The 19,311-nt window shown below is 38.1% G+C and overlaps 1 protein-coding gene across 14 annotated transcripts in view; it reads left to right on the plus strand.

Moving 5' to 3' along the window:
- tcf4 (transcription factor 4) overlaps positions 1 to 17,343 on the plus strand; it is a 525,031-nt gene extending 507,688 nt beyond the window's left edge. For 4 of the 14 annotated variants that reach the window (XM_064977265.1, XM_064977263.1, XM_064977268.1 and 1 more), the window contains 4 exons: positions 412 to 574; positions 4,253 to 4,482; positions 9,901 to 10,036; positions 13,092 to 17,343. In XM_064977265.1, coding sequence (XP_064833337.1) covers positions 412 to 574; positions 4,253 to 4,482; positions 9,901 to 10,036; positions 13,092 to 13,140 — 578 coding nt within the window. In that variant the 3' untranslated portion in view covers positions 13,141 to 17,343. The other 10 variants (XM_064977266.1, XM_064977270.1, XM_064977276.1 and 7 more) reach the window with 5 other exon arrangements.
- Positions 17,344 to 19,311: the final 1,968 nt, after the last annotated feature.

A 19,311-nucleotide genomic window follows, 5' to 3' on the forward strand; every position in this document is an offset into this window, starting at 1 on the left:
CTGTATGTCTGTATGTCTGTCTGTCTGTCTGTCTGTATGTATGTCTGTATGTCTGTTTGTCTGTCTGTCACCACCACTAGAATAAACCTCACGTCTCAAATGTCCAAAAGAACAAACTGAATGGTGGGGCTGTTGTTTAGCTGAGAAATGGTTTGTGGCTTTAATATATATATATATATATATTCTCTCTCTCCTCTTTCCTCACCCCCAACTCTCCTCCCTCCCCCTTCTTCTCTCCCCTCTCCTCTACTCTCTCCTCCCTCCCCCTTCTCCTCCCCTCTCCTCTACTCTCTCCTCCCTCCCCCTTCTCCTCCCCTCCCCCCCTCTCCTCCTTCCTCCCCCATCTCCTTTCCTCTCCTCTCCCCCCTCTCCTCCACTCTCTCCACCCCCCCTCTCCTCCCCCCTCCCCAGCTCTCTCCAGTGGTCTCCAGGGCCAGAGCGCCTCGTCCATCTCGTCAGAGATCAAGTCTGAGGATGAGGGGGATGAGAACCTACAGGATGCCAGGTCTATGGAGACCAAGAAGGAGGAGTCCGACAACAAGGACCTCAAGTCTATTGATAGGTCAAGATCTAGGTAACCGTGTCGGCAATGTTCGCTTCATTTAAATTCCACTAACAACGGATTTTGATGAAGTGAACAGTGTGATTTGGGAGACAGCTAAACAAACAAAACGAAAAACAACAACAAAAAGAGACGAATAATCTACAAAGTGAAACACACTCAAATATCCTCACTGACATAGCGAACTGTGACATGCTATGGCCTGTCTAGTCAATAGACTACATACATATTATGACAGTCATTTAAAGCCAATTACAATTACAGCTGTTATGGCAGTTTCAATCACATAAACCCGCATATTATACAGTACACACACACACACACACACACAGTATATATGTACACTATGCAGGTTGGTGGCACTTTAAATGGGGGAGGACGGGCTCGCGGTAAAGGCTGGAGCGGAATCCGTGGAATGGCATCGAATACATCAAACACACGTGTTTTGATGCCCGTTCCAGACATTATTACGAGCCGTCCTCCCCTGGTTCACGAACACATCGATTGCTCCAAATGTCGTCCTTCGAGTGTATCTGAAACCAGGCGGCCCAGTCCCGTCCATGGCCTTGAGCCGTGTTTTAGCTGTTTCTCACACACCAGAGTAGAATCCCCACTTCCTCATTCCCAAAATGCACTTGGGGAATTCAGCCCATCCCAGGATAAACTCTGTGACATCACAACGTTTATAGACCTTCCACCTGGAATGATCCAATCAGACTAATTCGGACCCAACCCCAGATTATCGTGCTGAAACGATTGGAAAAAGATGTCTCCCACCCTCTGTCTATATGCATTGAAGGCATGAAAATATATGCCCTGAATGATTGAAAAGAGATACATTAAACAATTGAAAATAGATGCATTACACAATTTAAAATATATTAATTGAACGATTGAAATATATTTATTAAACAAATGAAAATAGATGCATTAAACAATTGAACATTTTAACGATTTGAAAATAGATGCATTGAATAATCGAAAATAGATGCATTGAATAATTGAAAATAGATGCATTGAATAATTGAAAATAGATGCATTGAATAATTGAAAATAGATGCATTGATAATTGAATATAGATGCATTGAATAATTGAAAATAGATGCATTGAATAATTGAAAATAGATGCATTGAATAATTGAAAATAGATGCATTGAATAATTGAAAATAGATGCATTGAATAATTGAAAATAGATGAATTGATAATTGAATATAGATGCATTGAATAATTGAAAATAGATGCATTGAATAATTGAAAATAGATGCATTGAATAATTGAAAATAGATGCATTGAATAATTGAAAATAGATGAATTGATAATTGAATATAGATGCATTGAATAATTGAAAATAGATGCATTGAATAATTGAAAATAGATGCATTGAATAATTGAAAATAGATGCATTGAATAATTGAAAATAGATGCATTGATAATTGAATATAGATGCAAATTAATTGTTTCAGGTTCCAACACCATCTACTATATATATTTAAAAAACGTTATTCTACATTTTGTTGTATAACAGCCTGAATTTTAAATTAATTAAAGATATTTATTTTCTCACCCATCTACAAATAATACTATATGATAATAATAAATAATAATAACAACAACAACAATAAATAATAATAACAACAATAATAATAATATAATAATAACAACAACAATAATAATAATATAATAACAACAATAATAATAATAATATAATAACAACAATAATATACTAATAATAATAATAATAATAATATAATAATAACACCAATAATAATTAATAATACCAACAATAATAATAATTAAAAATAACAACAATAATAATAAAATAATAACAATAATAATAACATAATAATAACAACAATAATAATATAATAACAACAACACCAATAATAATATAATAATAACAATCATAATAATATTATAATAATAACAATAATAGTAATATAATAATAATAATAATAACAATAATAACAATAATAATATTATAATAATAACAATAATAATATAATAATAACAACAATAATAGTAATATAATAATAACAACAATAATAATATTATAATAACAACAATAATAATAATATAATACTCCATCATGACGAAGGAATGTTGTTTTCCACATTTAACAGAAAATGAAATGGAGAAATATTTAATTTACAACAAGTATTCAGACCCCTGAGTCAATACTTGACCTTTGACAGTGATTACAGCTGTGAGTCTTTCTGGGTAAGTCTCAATCCCACATCTGTATTGGGCAACATTTGCCCGTTATTATTATTTTTTATTCTTCAAACTCTGTCAAATTGGTTGTTGATCATTGCTAGACAACCATTGTCAAATGTTTGCCATAGATTTTCAAGTAGATTTAAGTCAGAGTTTTAACATTCAGGAACATTTACTGTCTTCTTGGTGAGCAACCCCAGTGTAGATTTGTCTTTGTGTTTTAGGTTATTTTCCTGCTGAATGGTGAATTCATCTCCCAGTGTCTGGTGGAAAGCAGACTGAACCAGATTTTCCTCTGGGATTTTTCCTGTGCATTCCTTTTCTTTTTTTTCCTGAAAAACTCCCTAGTCCTTAACGATGACAAGCATACCCATAACATGATGCAGCCACCACTATGCTAGAAAATATGAAGAGTGGTACTCACTGATGTGTTGTATTGGATTTTCCCCAAACATAACGCTTTGAATTCAGGGCAAAAAGTGAATTGTTTTGACTCATCATTTGCAGTTTTACTTTAGTGCCTTGTTGCAAACAGGATGCATGTTTTGGAATATGTGTATTCTTTACAGGCTTCCTTCTTTTCACTGAGTCAATTAGGTTAGTATTGTAGAGTAAGTACAATGTTGTTGATCCATCCTCAGTTTTCTCCTGTGACAGCCATTAAACTCTGTAACTGTTTTAAAGTCACCATCGGTATCATGGTGAAATCACGGAGCGGTTTCCTTCCTCTCCGGCAACTGAGTTAGGAAGGACGCCTGTATCTTTGTAGTGACTGGGTGTATTGATACACCATCCAAAGTGTCATTAATAACTTCACCATGCTCAGAAGGTCTGCTTGATTTATTACCCATCTACCAACAGGTGCCCTTCTTTGCGAGGCATTGGAAAACCTCCCTGGTCTTTGTGAATGAATCTGTGTTTGAAATTCACTGCTCGACTGAGGGACCTTACAGATCATTGTATGTGTGGGGTACAGAGACGAGGTGGTCATTCAAAAATCACGTTAAACACTATTGTTGAACACAGAGTGAGTCCATGCAACTAATTTGGTGATTTGTTCAGCACATGTGTCCTCCTGAACTTATTAAGGTTTGCCATAACAAAGGGGTTGAATACTTATTGACGCAAGACATTTCAACTATTCATTTTTAATAGATTTGTACAAAATTAAAATAAAAAAAAACATAATTCCACTTTGATAGACCAGTGACAAATATTCTCAATTTAATACATTTTAAATTCAGGCTGTAACAACAACTAAATGTGGAAAAAAAAGGGTCAATCATTTCTGAATGAACTGTATCTACAGTGCAGTCAGTTGCACAAGTAAATGAATAGGCATCACAAATCCTATAAACGGAGATTCAGACTGCACCCGGCTTCATCCATTGTAGTGGCGTTTTTCAAAATGGCTAAGCCTGGGGGTAAGTGTTGGTTTCGCTGGTGCTGATCAGTCCCCTATATCGGTCCCACAGCAACGCGGACGACGAGGACTTGTCACCGGAGCAGAAGATCGAACGTGAGAAGGAACGTAGGATGGCCAACAACGCCCGGGAACGGCTGCGTGTCCGAGACATCAACGAAGCTTTCAAGGAGCTGGGGCGCATGGTGCAGCTGCACCTGAAGAGTGACAAGCCACAGACCAAACTGCTCATACTGCATCAGGCCGTGGCCGTCATACTGAGTCTGGAGCAGCAAGTCAGAGGCAAGGGACCTGACACACATATATATACCTATAGGGACCTGACACACATATATATATACCTATAGGGACCTGACACACATATATATACCTATAGGGACCTGACACACATATATATATACCTATAGGGACCTGACACACACACACATATATATACCTATAGGGACCTGACACACATATATATACCTATAGGGACCTGACACACATATATATATATACCTATAGGGACCTGACACACACACATATATATACCTATAGGGACCTGACACACACACATATATATACCTATAGGGACCTGACACATATATATATATACCTATAGGGACCTGACACACATATATATACCTATAGGGACCTGACACACATATATATATATACCTATAGGGACCTGACACACACACATATATATACCTATAGGGACCTGACACACACACATATATATACCTATAGGGACCTGACACACATATATATATATATATATATATACCTATAGGGACCTGACACACATATATATATACACCTATAGGGACCTGACACACATATATATACCTATAGGGACCTGACACACATATATATACCTATAGGGACCTGACACACATATATATATACCTATAGGGACCTAACACACATATATATATATACCTATAGAGACCTGACACATATATATATATACCTATAGAGACCTGACACACACATATATATATATACCTATAGAGACTTGACACACACATATATATATATACCTATAGGGACCTGACACACACATATATATATACCTATAGGGACCTGACACACATATATATATATACCTATAGGGACCTGACACACATATATATATATACCTATAGGGACCTGACACACATATATATATACCTATAGGGACCTGACACACATATATATATACCTATAGGGACCTGACACACACATATATATACCTATAGGGACCTGACACACACATATATATATACCTATAGGGACCTGACACACATATATATATATACCTATAGGGACCTGACACACATATATATATATATACCTATAGGGACCTGACACACACATATATATACCTATAGCGACCTGACACATATATATATATATATATACCTATAGGGACCTGACACACACATATATATATATACCTATAGGGACCTAACACACACATATATATACCCATAGGGACCTGACACACACATATATATATACCTATAGGGACCTGACACACATATATATATATATACCTATAGGGACCTGACACACATATATATATATATACCTATAGGGACCTAACACACATATATATATATATACCTATAGGGACCTGACACACATATATATATATACCTATAGGGACCTGACACACACATATATATATACCTATAGGGACCTGACACACATATATATATATACCTATAGGGACCTGACACACATATATATACCTATAGGGACCTGACACACATATATATATATACCTATAGAGACCTGACACACATATATATATATACCTATAGGGACCTGACACACATATATATATATATATATACCTATAGAGACCTGACACACATATATATATATACCTATAGGGACCTGACACACACATATATATACCTATAGGGACCTGACACACATATATATATATACCTATAGGGACCTGACACACACATATATATACCTATAGGGACCTGACACACATATATATATATACCTATAGGGACCTGACACACATATATATATATACCTATAGGGACCTGACACACACATATATATACCTATAGGGACCTGACACACATATATATATATACCTATAGGGACCTGACACACATATATATATATACCTATAGGGACCTGACACACATATATATATACCTATAGGGACCTGACACACATATATATATACCTATAGGGACCTGACACACATATATATATATACCTATAGGGACCTGACACACACATATATATATACCTATAGGGACCTGACACACATATATATATATACCTATAGGGACCTGACACATATATATATATATATACCTATAGGGACCTGACACATATATATATATATATACCTATAGGGACCTGACACACATATATATATATACCTATAGGGACCTGACACACATATATATATATACCTATAGGGACCTGATACACACATATATATATACCTATAGGGACCTGACACACATATATATATATATATATATATATATACCTATATGGACCTGACACACACACATATATATACCTATAGGGACCTGACACACATATATATATATATACCTATAGGGACCTGACACACATATATATATATACCTATAGGGACCTGACACACACATATATATACCTATAGGGACCTGACACACATATATATATATACCTATAGGGACCTGACACACATATATATATACCTATAGGGACCTGACACATATATATATATACCTATAGGGACCTGACACACATATATATATACCTATAGGGACCTGACACACATATATATATATACCTATAGGACCTGACACACATATATATATATACCTATAGAGACCTGACACACATATATATATACCTATAGGGACCTGACACACACACATATATATATACTTATAGGGACCTGACACACATATATATATATATACCTATAGAGACCTGACACACATATATATATATACCTATAGGGACCTGACACACAAATATATATATACCTATAGGGACCTGACACACACACATATATATATACTTATAGGGACCTGACACACATATATATATATACCTATAGAGACCTGACACATATATATATATATACCTATAGGGACCTGACACACATATATATATATACCTATAGGACCTGACACACATATATATATATACCTATAGGGACCTGACACACACATATATATATACCTATAGGGACCTGACACACATATATATATATACCTATAGGGACCTGACACACATATATATATATACCTATAGGGACCTGACACACACATATATATATACCTATAGGGACCTAACACACATATATATATATATACCTATAGGGACCTGACACACATATATATATACCTATAGGGACCTGACACACACATATATATATATACCTATAGGGACCTGACACACACATATATATACCTATAGGGACCTGACACACACATATATATATACCTATAGGGACCTGACACACATATATATATATATACCTATAGGGACCTGACACACACATATATATATACCTATAGGGACCTGACACACATATATATATATACCTATAGGGACCTGACACATATATATATATATACCTATAGGGACCTGACACACATATATATATACATACATACGTATAGGGACCTGACACACACACAGACACACACATGTCAGACATATAGACACACACATAGACACCCACATGTCAGATAGACACACACATGTCAGACAGACACATAAATAGACACGCACACGTCAGACATATAGACAGACACACACACACATAGACACACACACACACATAGACACCCACATGTCAGACAGACACACACACATAAATAGACACACACAAGTCAGACAGACACACACACATAGAGACACACACATAGACACCCACATGTCAGACAGACACACATAGACAGACACACACACACATAAATAGACACACACAAGTCACAGACACACACACATAGACACACACACACACACACACAGACACACACACACGTCAGACAGACAGACACACACATATAGACACCCACACGTCAGACAGACACACACACGTCAGACAGACACACACACATAGACACACACACACACATAGACACCCACATGTCAGACAGACACACACACATAAATAGACACACACAAGTCAGACAGACACACACACATAGAGACACACACATAGACACCCACATGTCAGACAGACACACATAGACAGACACACACACACACATAAATAGACACACACAAGTCACAAACACACACACATAGACACACATACACACACACACAGACACACACACGTCAGACAGACACACACATATAGACACACACACACACATAGACACCCACACGTCAGACAGACACACACACATAGACACCCACACGTCAGACAGACACACACATATAGACACACACACGTCAGACAGACACACACACGTCAGACAGACACAAACACATAGACACACACACACACGTAGACACCCACACGTCAGACAGACACACACATATAGACACACACACGTCAGACAGACACACACACATAGACACACACACACACACACGTAGACACACACACGTTAGACAGACACACACACGTCAGACAGACACACACACATAGACACCCACACGTCAGACAGACACACACATATAGACACACACACGTCAGACAGACACACACACGTCAGACAGACACACACACATAGACACACACACACACACATAGACACCCACATGTCAGACATATAGACACACACACACACACATAGACACACACACACACACATAGACACCCACATGTCAGACAGACACACACACATAAATAGACACACACACGTCAGACAGACACACACACATAAATAGACACACACACGTCAGACAGACACACACAAGATTTCCCTTGCTGCTCCTGGCTCAGTATGTGGCTCAGTATGTGTGGGTGTGTGTGTGTGTGTGTAGTATTAGTAGTAGTGGCATTAGTAGTAGTAGTCGTAGTAGTAGTAGTAGTAGTAGTAGTCGTAGTAGCAGCAGTAGTAGTATAGTGGTAGTATAGTAGTAGTAGCAGTAGTAGTGGTAGTATAGTAGTAGTAGCAGTAGTAGTATAGTGGTAGTATAGTGGTAGTAGTATAGTAGTAGTAGCAGTAGTAGTATAGTAGTAGTAGCAGTAGTAGCAGTAGCAGTAGTAGTATAGTAGTAGTATAGTAGTAGTAGCAGTAGTAGTGGTAGTAGTACTTTATAAATCAATTTCTAGTACTAGTACTGTTACTACTTCTACTACACACACATACACATACACACACCTACTGAGCCTGGAGCAGCAAATCAGAGGTCAGAGACAATACAGACACACACACATGCACACACACCAACACACACACACCAGGATGCATTATTCTTTAGGCCTGGCTGTGGTTGAGTCTTAACTTCCCCTTCAAGTCGAATTTTCACTTAGCTTCCTATTGATGTTGACGCATTAATTAGTGTAAATCTGATTTGAGTGGGAAGTTAAGATTGTCTCCATAATGTAACAGGACACACACAGAGCACTATCTTCTCAGATCCACATGGGGGTGCTGCTTCAGTTCTTAAACACTTACTTGTCTATGTCTTTCTTGCGCGTGTGTGTGTGTGTGTGTGTGTGTGTGTGTGTGTGTGTGTGTGTGTGTGTGTGTGTGTGTGTGTGTGTGTGTGGGGGTCCGTGTGTGTGTGCGTCTCTAGAGAGGAACCTGAACCCTAAGGCAGCGTGTCTGAAGAGACGTGAGGAGGAGAAAGGCTCGTCGGACGGCGGAGCGACCCTCTCCCTGGCCGGGCCGCACCACGGCATGGGCGATGCCTCCAACCCAATGGGACAAATGTAAAACCTCCCTAAATGGTCAGAAGATATTCACTTTAAACTAATCTGCTGTGAAAACACATGTACCATAACTTACCATTAACCCCCCCCTAAAAAAAAAAAAACGAAGAAAATTAAATTGGTGTTTATAATGTTTAATATTCTGGCTCCATTTGCTAAGGAATCAATACAAACCAGACAAGTAATATGCAAGAAACCCCACGTTTAACAGAGAATAACTATTTGTTGTCATTGTCAGTCTTTCCACGGTGACTTTGCCTACCCGCTCTGCATTGTGTAAATGGATATAGCATTGTTGTTTTGTCTGCGCTCGCATCCCCTATAAATTATACACTTTATAGCAGATTTACAGTACAAATGGGGACTATTTCTCCATCTGTACACTTGAGTCCAAAATGGATGGAAATTAAACAAGCTGGGTAGTTAACAATGAGGCTGGCTGACTCTACAAACTCTCAAATCTATTGATACAAAATGCTGGGTACATTTGAACAGCAGATTGGCAGTAAGTGTGCTTTTAGTGTTTATATTAAATATATATATATATATATTTATATATTTATATTTATTTGTAGTGCTTATTGTGTGTTCCGCTGTGTGTGTCGTTAACTTGCTTTAGTTTTCATCAAGTGAAACTCAGTGAAAACCATTCTTGTGGTTTTGATTGTGTGTGATGCATTGTGTTGATTGTTTCACTGTCTGTAGTTGAATGTTGTGCAGAAACGATGAGACTGAATCAAGGTTTGACAGTAGTATAACATACAGTACCAGTCAAAAGTGGTGCAGAATAATAGTGAAGACATCAAAACTATGAAATAACAGATATGGAAGCATGTAGTAACCAAAAAAGTGTTAAACAAACCAAAATATATTTTTGATTCTTCAAAGTAGCCAGCCTTCAGGCTCCCGAGTGGCGCAGCGGTCACAGTGCTAGAGGCATCACTACAAACGCTGGTTCAATTCTGGGCTGTATCACAACCGGCTGTGATCAGGTGTCCCATAGGGCGGTGCACAATTGGCCAAGCGTCGTTAGGGTTTGGCCGGTGTAGGCCGTCATTGTAAATAAGAATTTGTTCTTAACTGACTTGCCTAGTTAAATAAAAAGATGACAGCTTGATATTCTCTCAACCAGTTTCACCTGGAATGCTTTTCCAACAGTCTTTGAAGGAGTTCCCACATATGCTCAGCACTTGTTGGCTGCTTTTCCTTTACTATGTGGTCCAACTCATCGCAAACCATCTCAATCGGGTTGAGGTCGGGTGATTGTGGAGGCCAGGTCATCTGATGCATGGCTCCATCTTTTTCCTTCTTGGTCAAATAGCCCTTAAACAGCCTGGAGGTGTGTTGGGTCATTGTACTGTTGAAAAACAAATGATAGTCCCACTAAGCTCAAAGCAGATGGGATGGCGTATCACTGCAGAATGCTTTGGTAGCCATGCTGGTTAAGTGTGCCTTGAATTATAAATAAATCACTGACAGTGTCACCAGCAAAGCACTCTTCACCATCACACTTCCTCCTCCATGCTTCACGGTGGGAACCACACACTTTCATCTACTTTGCGTCTCACAAAGACATGGCGGTTCGAACCAACATTCTCAAATTTGGACTCATCAGACGAAAGGACAGATTTCCTCTGGTCTAATGTCCATTGGTTGTGTTTCTTGGCCCAAGCAAGTCTCTTCTTATTATTGGTGTCCTTTAGTAGTGGTTTCTTTGTAGCAATTCAACCATGAAGGCCTGATTCGCATAGTCTCCTCTGAACAGTTGATGTTGAGATGTGTCTGTTACTTGAACTCTGTGAATCTGAGGCTGGTAACTCTAATGAACTTATCCTCTGCAGCAGAGGTAACTCTGGGTCTTCCTTTCCTGTGGCGGTCCTCATGAGAGCCAGTTTCATCATAGCGCTTGATGGTTTTGGAGACTGCACTTGAAGGAACTTTCAAAGTTCTTGAAATGTTCCGCATTGACCGACCTTCATGTCTTAAAGTAATGATGGACTGTCGTTTCTCTTTGCTTATTTGAGCTGTTCTTAACATAATATGGACTTAGCCATATTTGGTAATAGACTATCTCAGCCAATCATGGCTAGCCCACTCATTATCTCAGCCAATCATGGCTTGCAGGAAGGTTACTGACTTTATTGACTGACCTTCATGTCTTAAAGTAATGATGGACTGTTGTTTCTCTTTGCTTATTTGAGCCGTTCTTGCCATTATATGGACTTGGTCTTTTACTAAATAGGACTCTCTTCTGTATACCCCCCGACCTTGTCACAACACACCTGATTGGCTCAAACGCATGAAGAAGGAAATAAATTCCACAGATTTGAACAAGGCACACCTGTTAATTGAAATGCATTACAGGTGAAGCTCGTGAAGCTGGTTGAGAGAATGCAAAGAGTGGCTACGTTGAAGAATCTCAAATCTAAAATATATTTTGATTTGTTTAGCACTTTTTTTGGTTACTACATGATTCCATATGTGTTATTTCATAGTTTTGATGTCTTCGCTAATAAAGAAAAACCCTTGAAAGAGTAGGTGGAGACAGGTGGCTTGTAGTGAAGAACCAACGGTTGGTGGTATGTTCTCCATAAGGTTCAGGAGTGTAAAGAGAAGCATCTGAAATCCAGTACATGGGTACAAAAGCAAATCAGACAGTGGTACACAGGTGTACAGTTACAGAAGCTAATCAGACAGTGGTACACAGGTGTACAGTTACAGAAGCTAATCGGACAGTGGTACACAAGGTACAGAAGCTAATCGGACAGTGGTACACAGGTACAGAAGCTAATCGGACAGTGGTACACAGGTACAGAAGCTAATCGGACAGTGGTACACAGGTGTACAGTTACAGAAGCTAATCGGACAGTGGTACACAGGTACAGAAGCTAATCAGGTACAGAAGCTAATCCTTTTTGTTTCTTCTCATTTGTTTATGTGTGTGTGTGTTTGTGTCGTGTCGTGTTTGTTGGTTTGTCCAGGTAACAGCTGTCTCTAACCCCTCCTGTCCTCCTATAGGTAACAGCTGTCTCTAACCCCTCCTGTCCTCCTATAGGTCCAAGCTCCCGGAGTTCATCAAGATGATGAGTGACCACTTCCTTTGACAACATTCTCCTATTTCCTGAACCAATCAAATCAACCGATCACGTCAATCAACGATCGATCGATCTGACCAACGTCTTGCCCTGACAACCTGTCTTTTGTCTCCTGTAGAAATAAATGAACCCAAATGTATATTGGCTATGGAATAACAGATACTACAGTACTATAGATATTACAATACTACAGAAAACACAATACTACAGATACTACAGAAACCACAGTACTACATATACTACAATACTACAGATATCACAATACTACAGATATTACAATACTACAGATATTACAATACTACAGAAACCACAATACTACAGAAACTACAATACTACAGATATCACAATACTACAGATATTACAAAACTACAGTACTACAGATACTACAATACTACAGAAACTACAATACTACAGAAACTACAATACTACAGAAACCACAATACTACAGATATTACAGTACTACAGATAATACAATACTACAGAAACTGCAATACTACAGAAACTACAGTACTACAGATACTACAGTTCTACAGATACTACAGTTCTACAGATACTACAGTACTACATATACTACAGATATTACAATACTACAGAAACTACAGTACTACAGATAATACAGTTCTACAGATACTACAGTACTACATATACTACAGATATTACAATACTACAGAAACTACAGTACTACAGATACTACAGATGCTACAATACTACAGTACTACATATAGTACAATACTACAGAAACTACAGTACTACAGACACTACAGTTCTACAGGTACTACAGATGCTACAATACTACAGAAACTACAGTACTACAGATGCTACAATACTACAGAAAACACAGTACTACAGATACTATAATACTACAGTACTACAGATATTACAATACTACTGAAACTACAGTACTACAGATACAACAGTACTACAGATACTACTGTACTATAGATACTACAGTACTATAGATAATACAGATACTACATTACTACAGTAATATAGATACTACAGATACTATAGACACAACAGTACTATAGATAATACAGATACTACAGTACTACATATACTACAGATACTACAGTACTACAGATTCTACAGTACTAAAGATATTACAGTACTACAGATTCTACAGTACTACATATACTACAGTACTACATATACTACAGTACTACATATACTACAGTACTACAGATACTACAGATTCTACAGTACTACAATACTACAGATAATACATATAGTACAGTACTACAGATACTACAGTACTACAGATTCTACAATACTACAGTACAACAGTACTACAGTAGTACAGTACTACAGATACTACAGATACTACAGTACTGCAGTAGTACATTACTACAGATAATGCATATACTACAGTACTACAGATTCTACAGTACTACAGATACTACAGTACTACAGATTCTACAGTACTACAGATACTACAGTACTACAGATTCTACAGTACTACAGTACAACAGTAATACAGATAATGCATATACTACAGTACTACAGATTCTACAGTACTACAGTACTACAGTACAACAGTAATACAGATAATGCATATACTACAGTACTACTGATTCTACAGTACTACAGTACTACAGTACAATACATTTGTTCTTATTTCTTTCTGTTATTATATATCTTAAAGATTTTAAAAAAATGAAAAAAAATATACATATAATAATTGATGCAACTACTCGATGTTGGGGGACTATTTCAAACATATCATTATGTTTTGTAACAATGTTTAACAATGTTGCAGACTGAGCTGTTAGTGAACACAGCCCTCTCAACTGAATGGCAATCTTCTCCACACTGTGGAAACCCTTGCAGTCGTGCCTGAAATCCTCCTTGACATTTAAAGTTCGCTCGATATATATGAAAACTCAATCAGTCAGTCTAGACGGGAGAGGGTATGAATAGAAATGAAAAGTAGACATTATGTAGAATTTCAAGATATTGTAAAAACATGCAATAATGACAACAACAAAAAAGTGTACTTCTAATCTAAAACAGAACAGATGAATTGTAAGATAACACTTTGTTTTGGGCTGTATGCTAGAATGGATAGAGGCAAAAAAAAAATGCTGCCCCTTATACTTATAGCCACTCGAAACTAGCAAACGTCCAGATTCAGATTTGAAATGTGTTTTCATTGGCCATTCCTTTGCGTGGGCGGAGCAGATGAGCAAATGGACCCTTGTGATTGGAGGGCAGGCCGTTGGTAGTGTTACTGTTCGTTAGCCCATGTTCCTAGGCAGATGAAGGAAGGACGGAGAGAAAAGAAAGGGTGGAGAGATTGTCTCCCTGCTGTGTCTGTCACACGGACAGATCCAGAACAAAGTCTCTCGCCCCGTGATGACGTCACTTCCTGGTTGGTGACGTCACGTCCTGGTTGGCGATGACGCTGCGTCGGAAAGGCACAGCCAGAGGGGGGATGTACATCCCAGAGGCCGAGCAGTCCGTCATCTTGTATGATTTGTCTGATTTATTAACCCCGGTCTAGCACTTCACACCCCCCTCTGTCACCCTCCTCAGTTCTCCCTTCCTGCCCCCTTACCCCCTAACCAAGCCCCAACCCCCAAGACCCTGCAAGGCTCCAGAGATGCAATTTTAACATTCACTTCTACCAATGTGCCTTTCAGAGTTCATATCATTCAAATGCGATGAGGAGGAGACGGACGTGATCTGAACTTTTTAGGATTCAAGCTTAGGGAACTGTTAGTTATTAGGTCTATGCAGGCAGGTTTTTTCCAACCTGGGAATTAAAAAAAGAAGAAAAAGAAAAACAGTCAAAAGAGGAAAAAAAAGTATTTTTGGGATAAACTGTATTTAATTGTACTGTATGCTTATATGTAATTAGATGACGTGTCCCTGAACAGACCTTGTTTTAGTCAGTTGAGCCCCCTGGCGGCCCCAGCACCCCGAGTTTCAGACCCCTTCCTGTATTATTCCAAGTTTCAGCCTGTTTCCATGGTGACCTACACGTCTGTTATTGAGCATTGTATTATAGCTATCAGCTTTTTATCAGTATCGGCTTGTCCGTGAGCCCCTGTAGTCTTCAGTACCAGTGTGTGGTTGTATGTGTAAAACAGAACTTTTTCCTCTTTTTTAAATCTTTCTCTTATTCTTTGTCTGTTCTGGTTTCTCCGTTGATGAAAAAAGTACTAGACCACAACTTGCTGCCCTATGGAGATTCGTCAGCAGCTGTTTTTAAATGTGGTTTACATTATCCAATCAACGCAAAGGCACTGAAACTGGAAAATAATCTATTTGAAAAATCAATATATATATAAATGTAAAAATATATACAATATATAAATAAGGAAGGTGCCAGTTTTCAAAGGAGAGGTTGTTTTGGTGGTGATTAATTATTTTCTCAGAGATGGGTAGAAGGTTTGAAGAGGCATCTCAGTGTTACTTTAAAGAGACAAGACGCGTACTTCTTCTCTGGCGGGCCGTGACATCACAATGACTGACTATGGCGTCCCTGACTGGACAAAAGGGACCGGTCTTCTCTGGCGGGCCGTGACATCACAATGACTGACTATGGCGTCCCTGACTGGACAAAAGGGACCGGTCTTCTCTGGCGGGCCGTGACATCACAATGACTGACTATGGCGTCCCTGACTGGACAAAAGGGACCGGAGTTACAACATGCTCCACTCACTGCTTATTCAGCTGTCAAAGGAAACGCAGACATTTGTCAATTGTATGCAACAAATGCAAACTGACGATTATTTTGAAATTGTGTATGTAAAAGTTATATTTTTACATGTAGGCTGTTGTTATTTTGTGTTTAGATAATACGTTGTGTTAGTTTTTTGTTAAAAGATGAAAAAGAAAAATTCGGTGTTGAAAACATGTCACATTGAAAAATGTAGTGAGGTCAAAAGTTTCAATATCATTGTTAGTTTTTTTTTCTTCTGCATTTTGTTTGTTTATATCAAGAAGGTATATAATATTATTTTCATGCTCCATGCTCATTGCCATTTTTTCATTGTATTTTTTGAAGAAATAATGTGTAAATACATCATAATACACAGGGTTCATGACCTTTTGGTTGGGGTGCTGGTGGTGAATAGCTGAAAGTGGGAGAGAATTGAGTTGATTTGATCAGTTGTATTCTGCTTGTAATTGTCTGGTTATTCTAGCCAGGTGCCAATATTAATTAAAAATCAATGGCACGTAACTGTACGTGTGTCATGGCTTCTCAAATCACTGTTCTTTATACGCTGTCTCAGTGTTGCACCACAATGACTCGTTGACAGACAGCACAACACTCGTCCGCTGGGAAATACTGAATATTCTGACTGTATTCAAGTACGGGTCAGAGTTACAGTTTCCCACATAGATTCAGGACTAAATACCTTGGCAAGAAATCTTCATTTGTCAGGGTAATTAAAATGTTTCATTGTCTTAAAATGTGCCCCTAGCATCTGAAAATTAACGTTAATATATTATTAGTAAAGATTGTAAAATGTTTTTAGCTATTTCCCCCAAAAAGATAGGCAGATTCAGTCTATTATTTGACAGTGTTTTCCAGCTAATTCCTGATCATTCCAGCTAATTCCTGATCATTTCTGATCATTCTAGCTAATTCTTGATCATTCCTGATCATTCTTGATCATTTCTGATCATCTCTGATCATTTCTGATCATTCTAATTCATGCTGTTTGAATCAGACCTAGGCTAAACTATGTTTTATTCGATTGGACGCGTCATTCTAAGGGCTAATGTTTCGATTTTGGAAGATGTAATTTTGAGTAAAAAAAATCTCAAGGATTGCAATATCTCAGTTGTTGTGTTTATAGCAACAGGCAAAAAAGTATTTCCTTTTTCTGACTCTACGTTTCATCTCACCTCTCTTGTGATGCTATCGGTTATAGCAGTGATGCTATCGGTTATAGCAGTGATGCTATCGGTTACAGCAGTGATGCTATCGGTTATAGCAGGGATGCTATCGGTTATAGCAGTGATGTTATCGGTTATAGCAGTGATGCTATCGGTTATAGCAGTGATGCTATCGGTTATTGCAGTGATGCTATCGGTTATAGCAGTGATGCTATCGGTTACAGCAGTGATGCTATCGGTTATAGCAGTGATGCTATCGGTTATTGCAGTGATGCTATCGGTTATAGCAGTGATGCTATCGGTTATAGCAGTGATGCTATCGGTTATTGCAGTGATGCTATCGGTTATTGCAGTGATGCTATCGGTTACAGCAGTGATGCTATCGGTTACAGCAGTGATGCTATCGGTTGCAGCAGTGATGCTATCGGTTATAGCAGTGGTGCTATCGGTTATAGCAGTGATGCTATCGGTTATAGCAGTGATGCTATCGGTTACAGCAGTGATGCTATCGGTTATTGCAGTGATGCTATCGGTTATTGCAGTGATGCTATCGGTTATAGCAGTGATGCTATCGGTTATAGCAGTGATGCTATAGGTTATAGCAGTGATGCTATCGGTTATAGCAGTGATGCTATCGGTTATTGCAGTGATGCTATCGGTTATTGCAGTGATGCTATCGGTTATAGCAGTGATGCTATCGGTTATAGCAGTGATGCTATCGGTTATAGCAGTGCTTTATCTTCCACGGTGGCGTGTAAGGGTAGAAAACACACACAGCGTTGAATGCATCGGGGAATGTTCTAGAATCTTGTTCGTTATGGGAAAAATGTTGCCCTTGAAAGCAAATTATTGAGCTACATTGTTCACCGAGAACAAAAAATGAAGGGCCAATGCTCTTGGCAAAATGTATTTTTATCTTCTGGTGATCATTGTAATTCAATAAAGAGACTTACTTTTAGTCATTTAACCGTCTGTATTAGCCCTTTCCTCTACGGTGTTATGATGTTATGTTCTCTGTTTGAGTTGTACACATCTGAAGCAGACACTGGTTAACGACAGACTGAAAAAAAAGCCTACGACAAACTGGATTTGATTTTGTGCTGCAGATACTGGGCACAAGCAACGCAAACAACACTGATATTTGGTCATTTATCAAGGTTTTTTCCATTGTGCAAAAAAAAAAAGAATGAAAAAGAAACTGCATTTTATACAAATGGTTACCATGGGTGTTGGTTACCATGGGTGATGGTTACCATGGGTGTTTATGTGACACTAATTTTGTAGGAAGACTTCCTAATGTTTTTTGTAAAATGTTTAAAAAAAAATAATAAT

This window comes from Oncorhynchus masou, chromosome 11 (assembly GCF_036934945.1).
Source record: "Oncorhynchus masou masou isolate Uvic2021 chromosome 11, UVic_Omas_1.1, whole genome shotgun sequence".
Classification (NCBI taxonomy): Eukaryota; Metazoa; Chordata; class Actinopteri; order Salmoniformes; family Salmonidae; genus Oncorhynchus; species Oncorhynchus masou.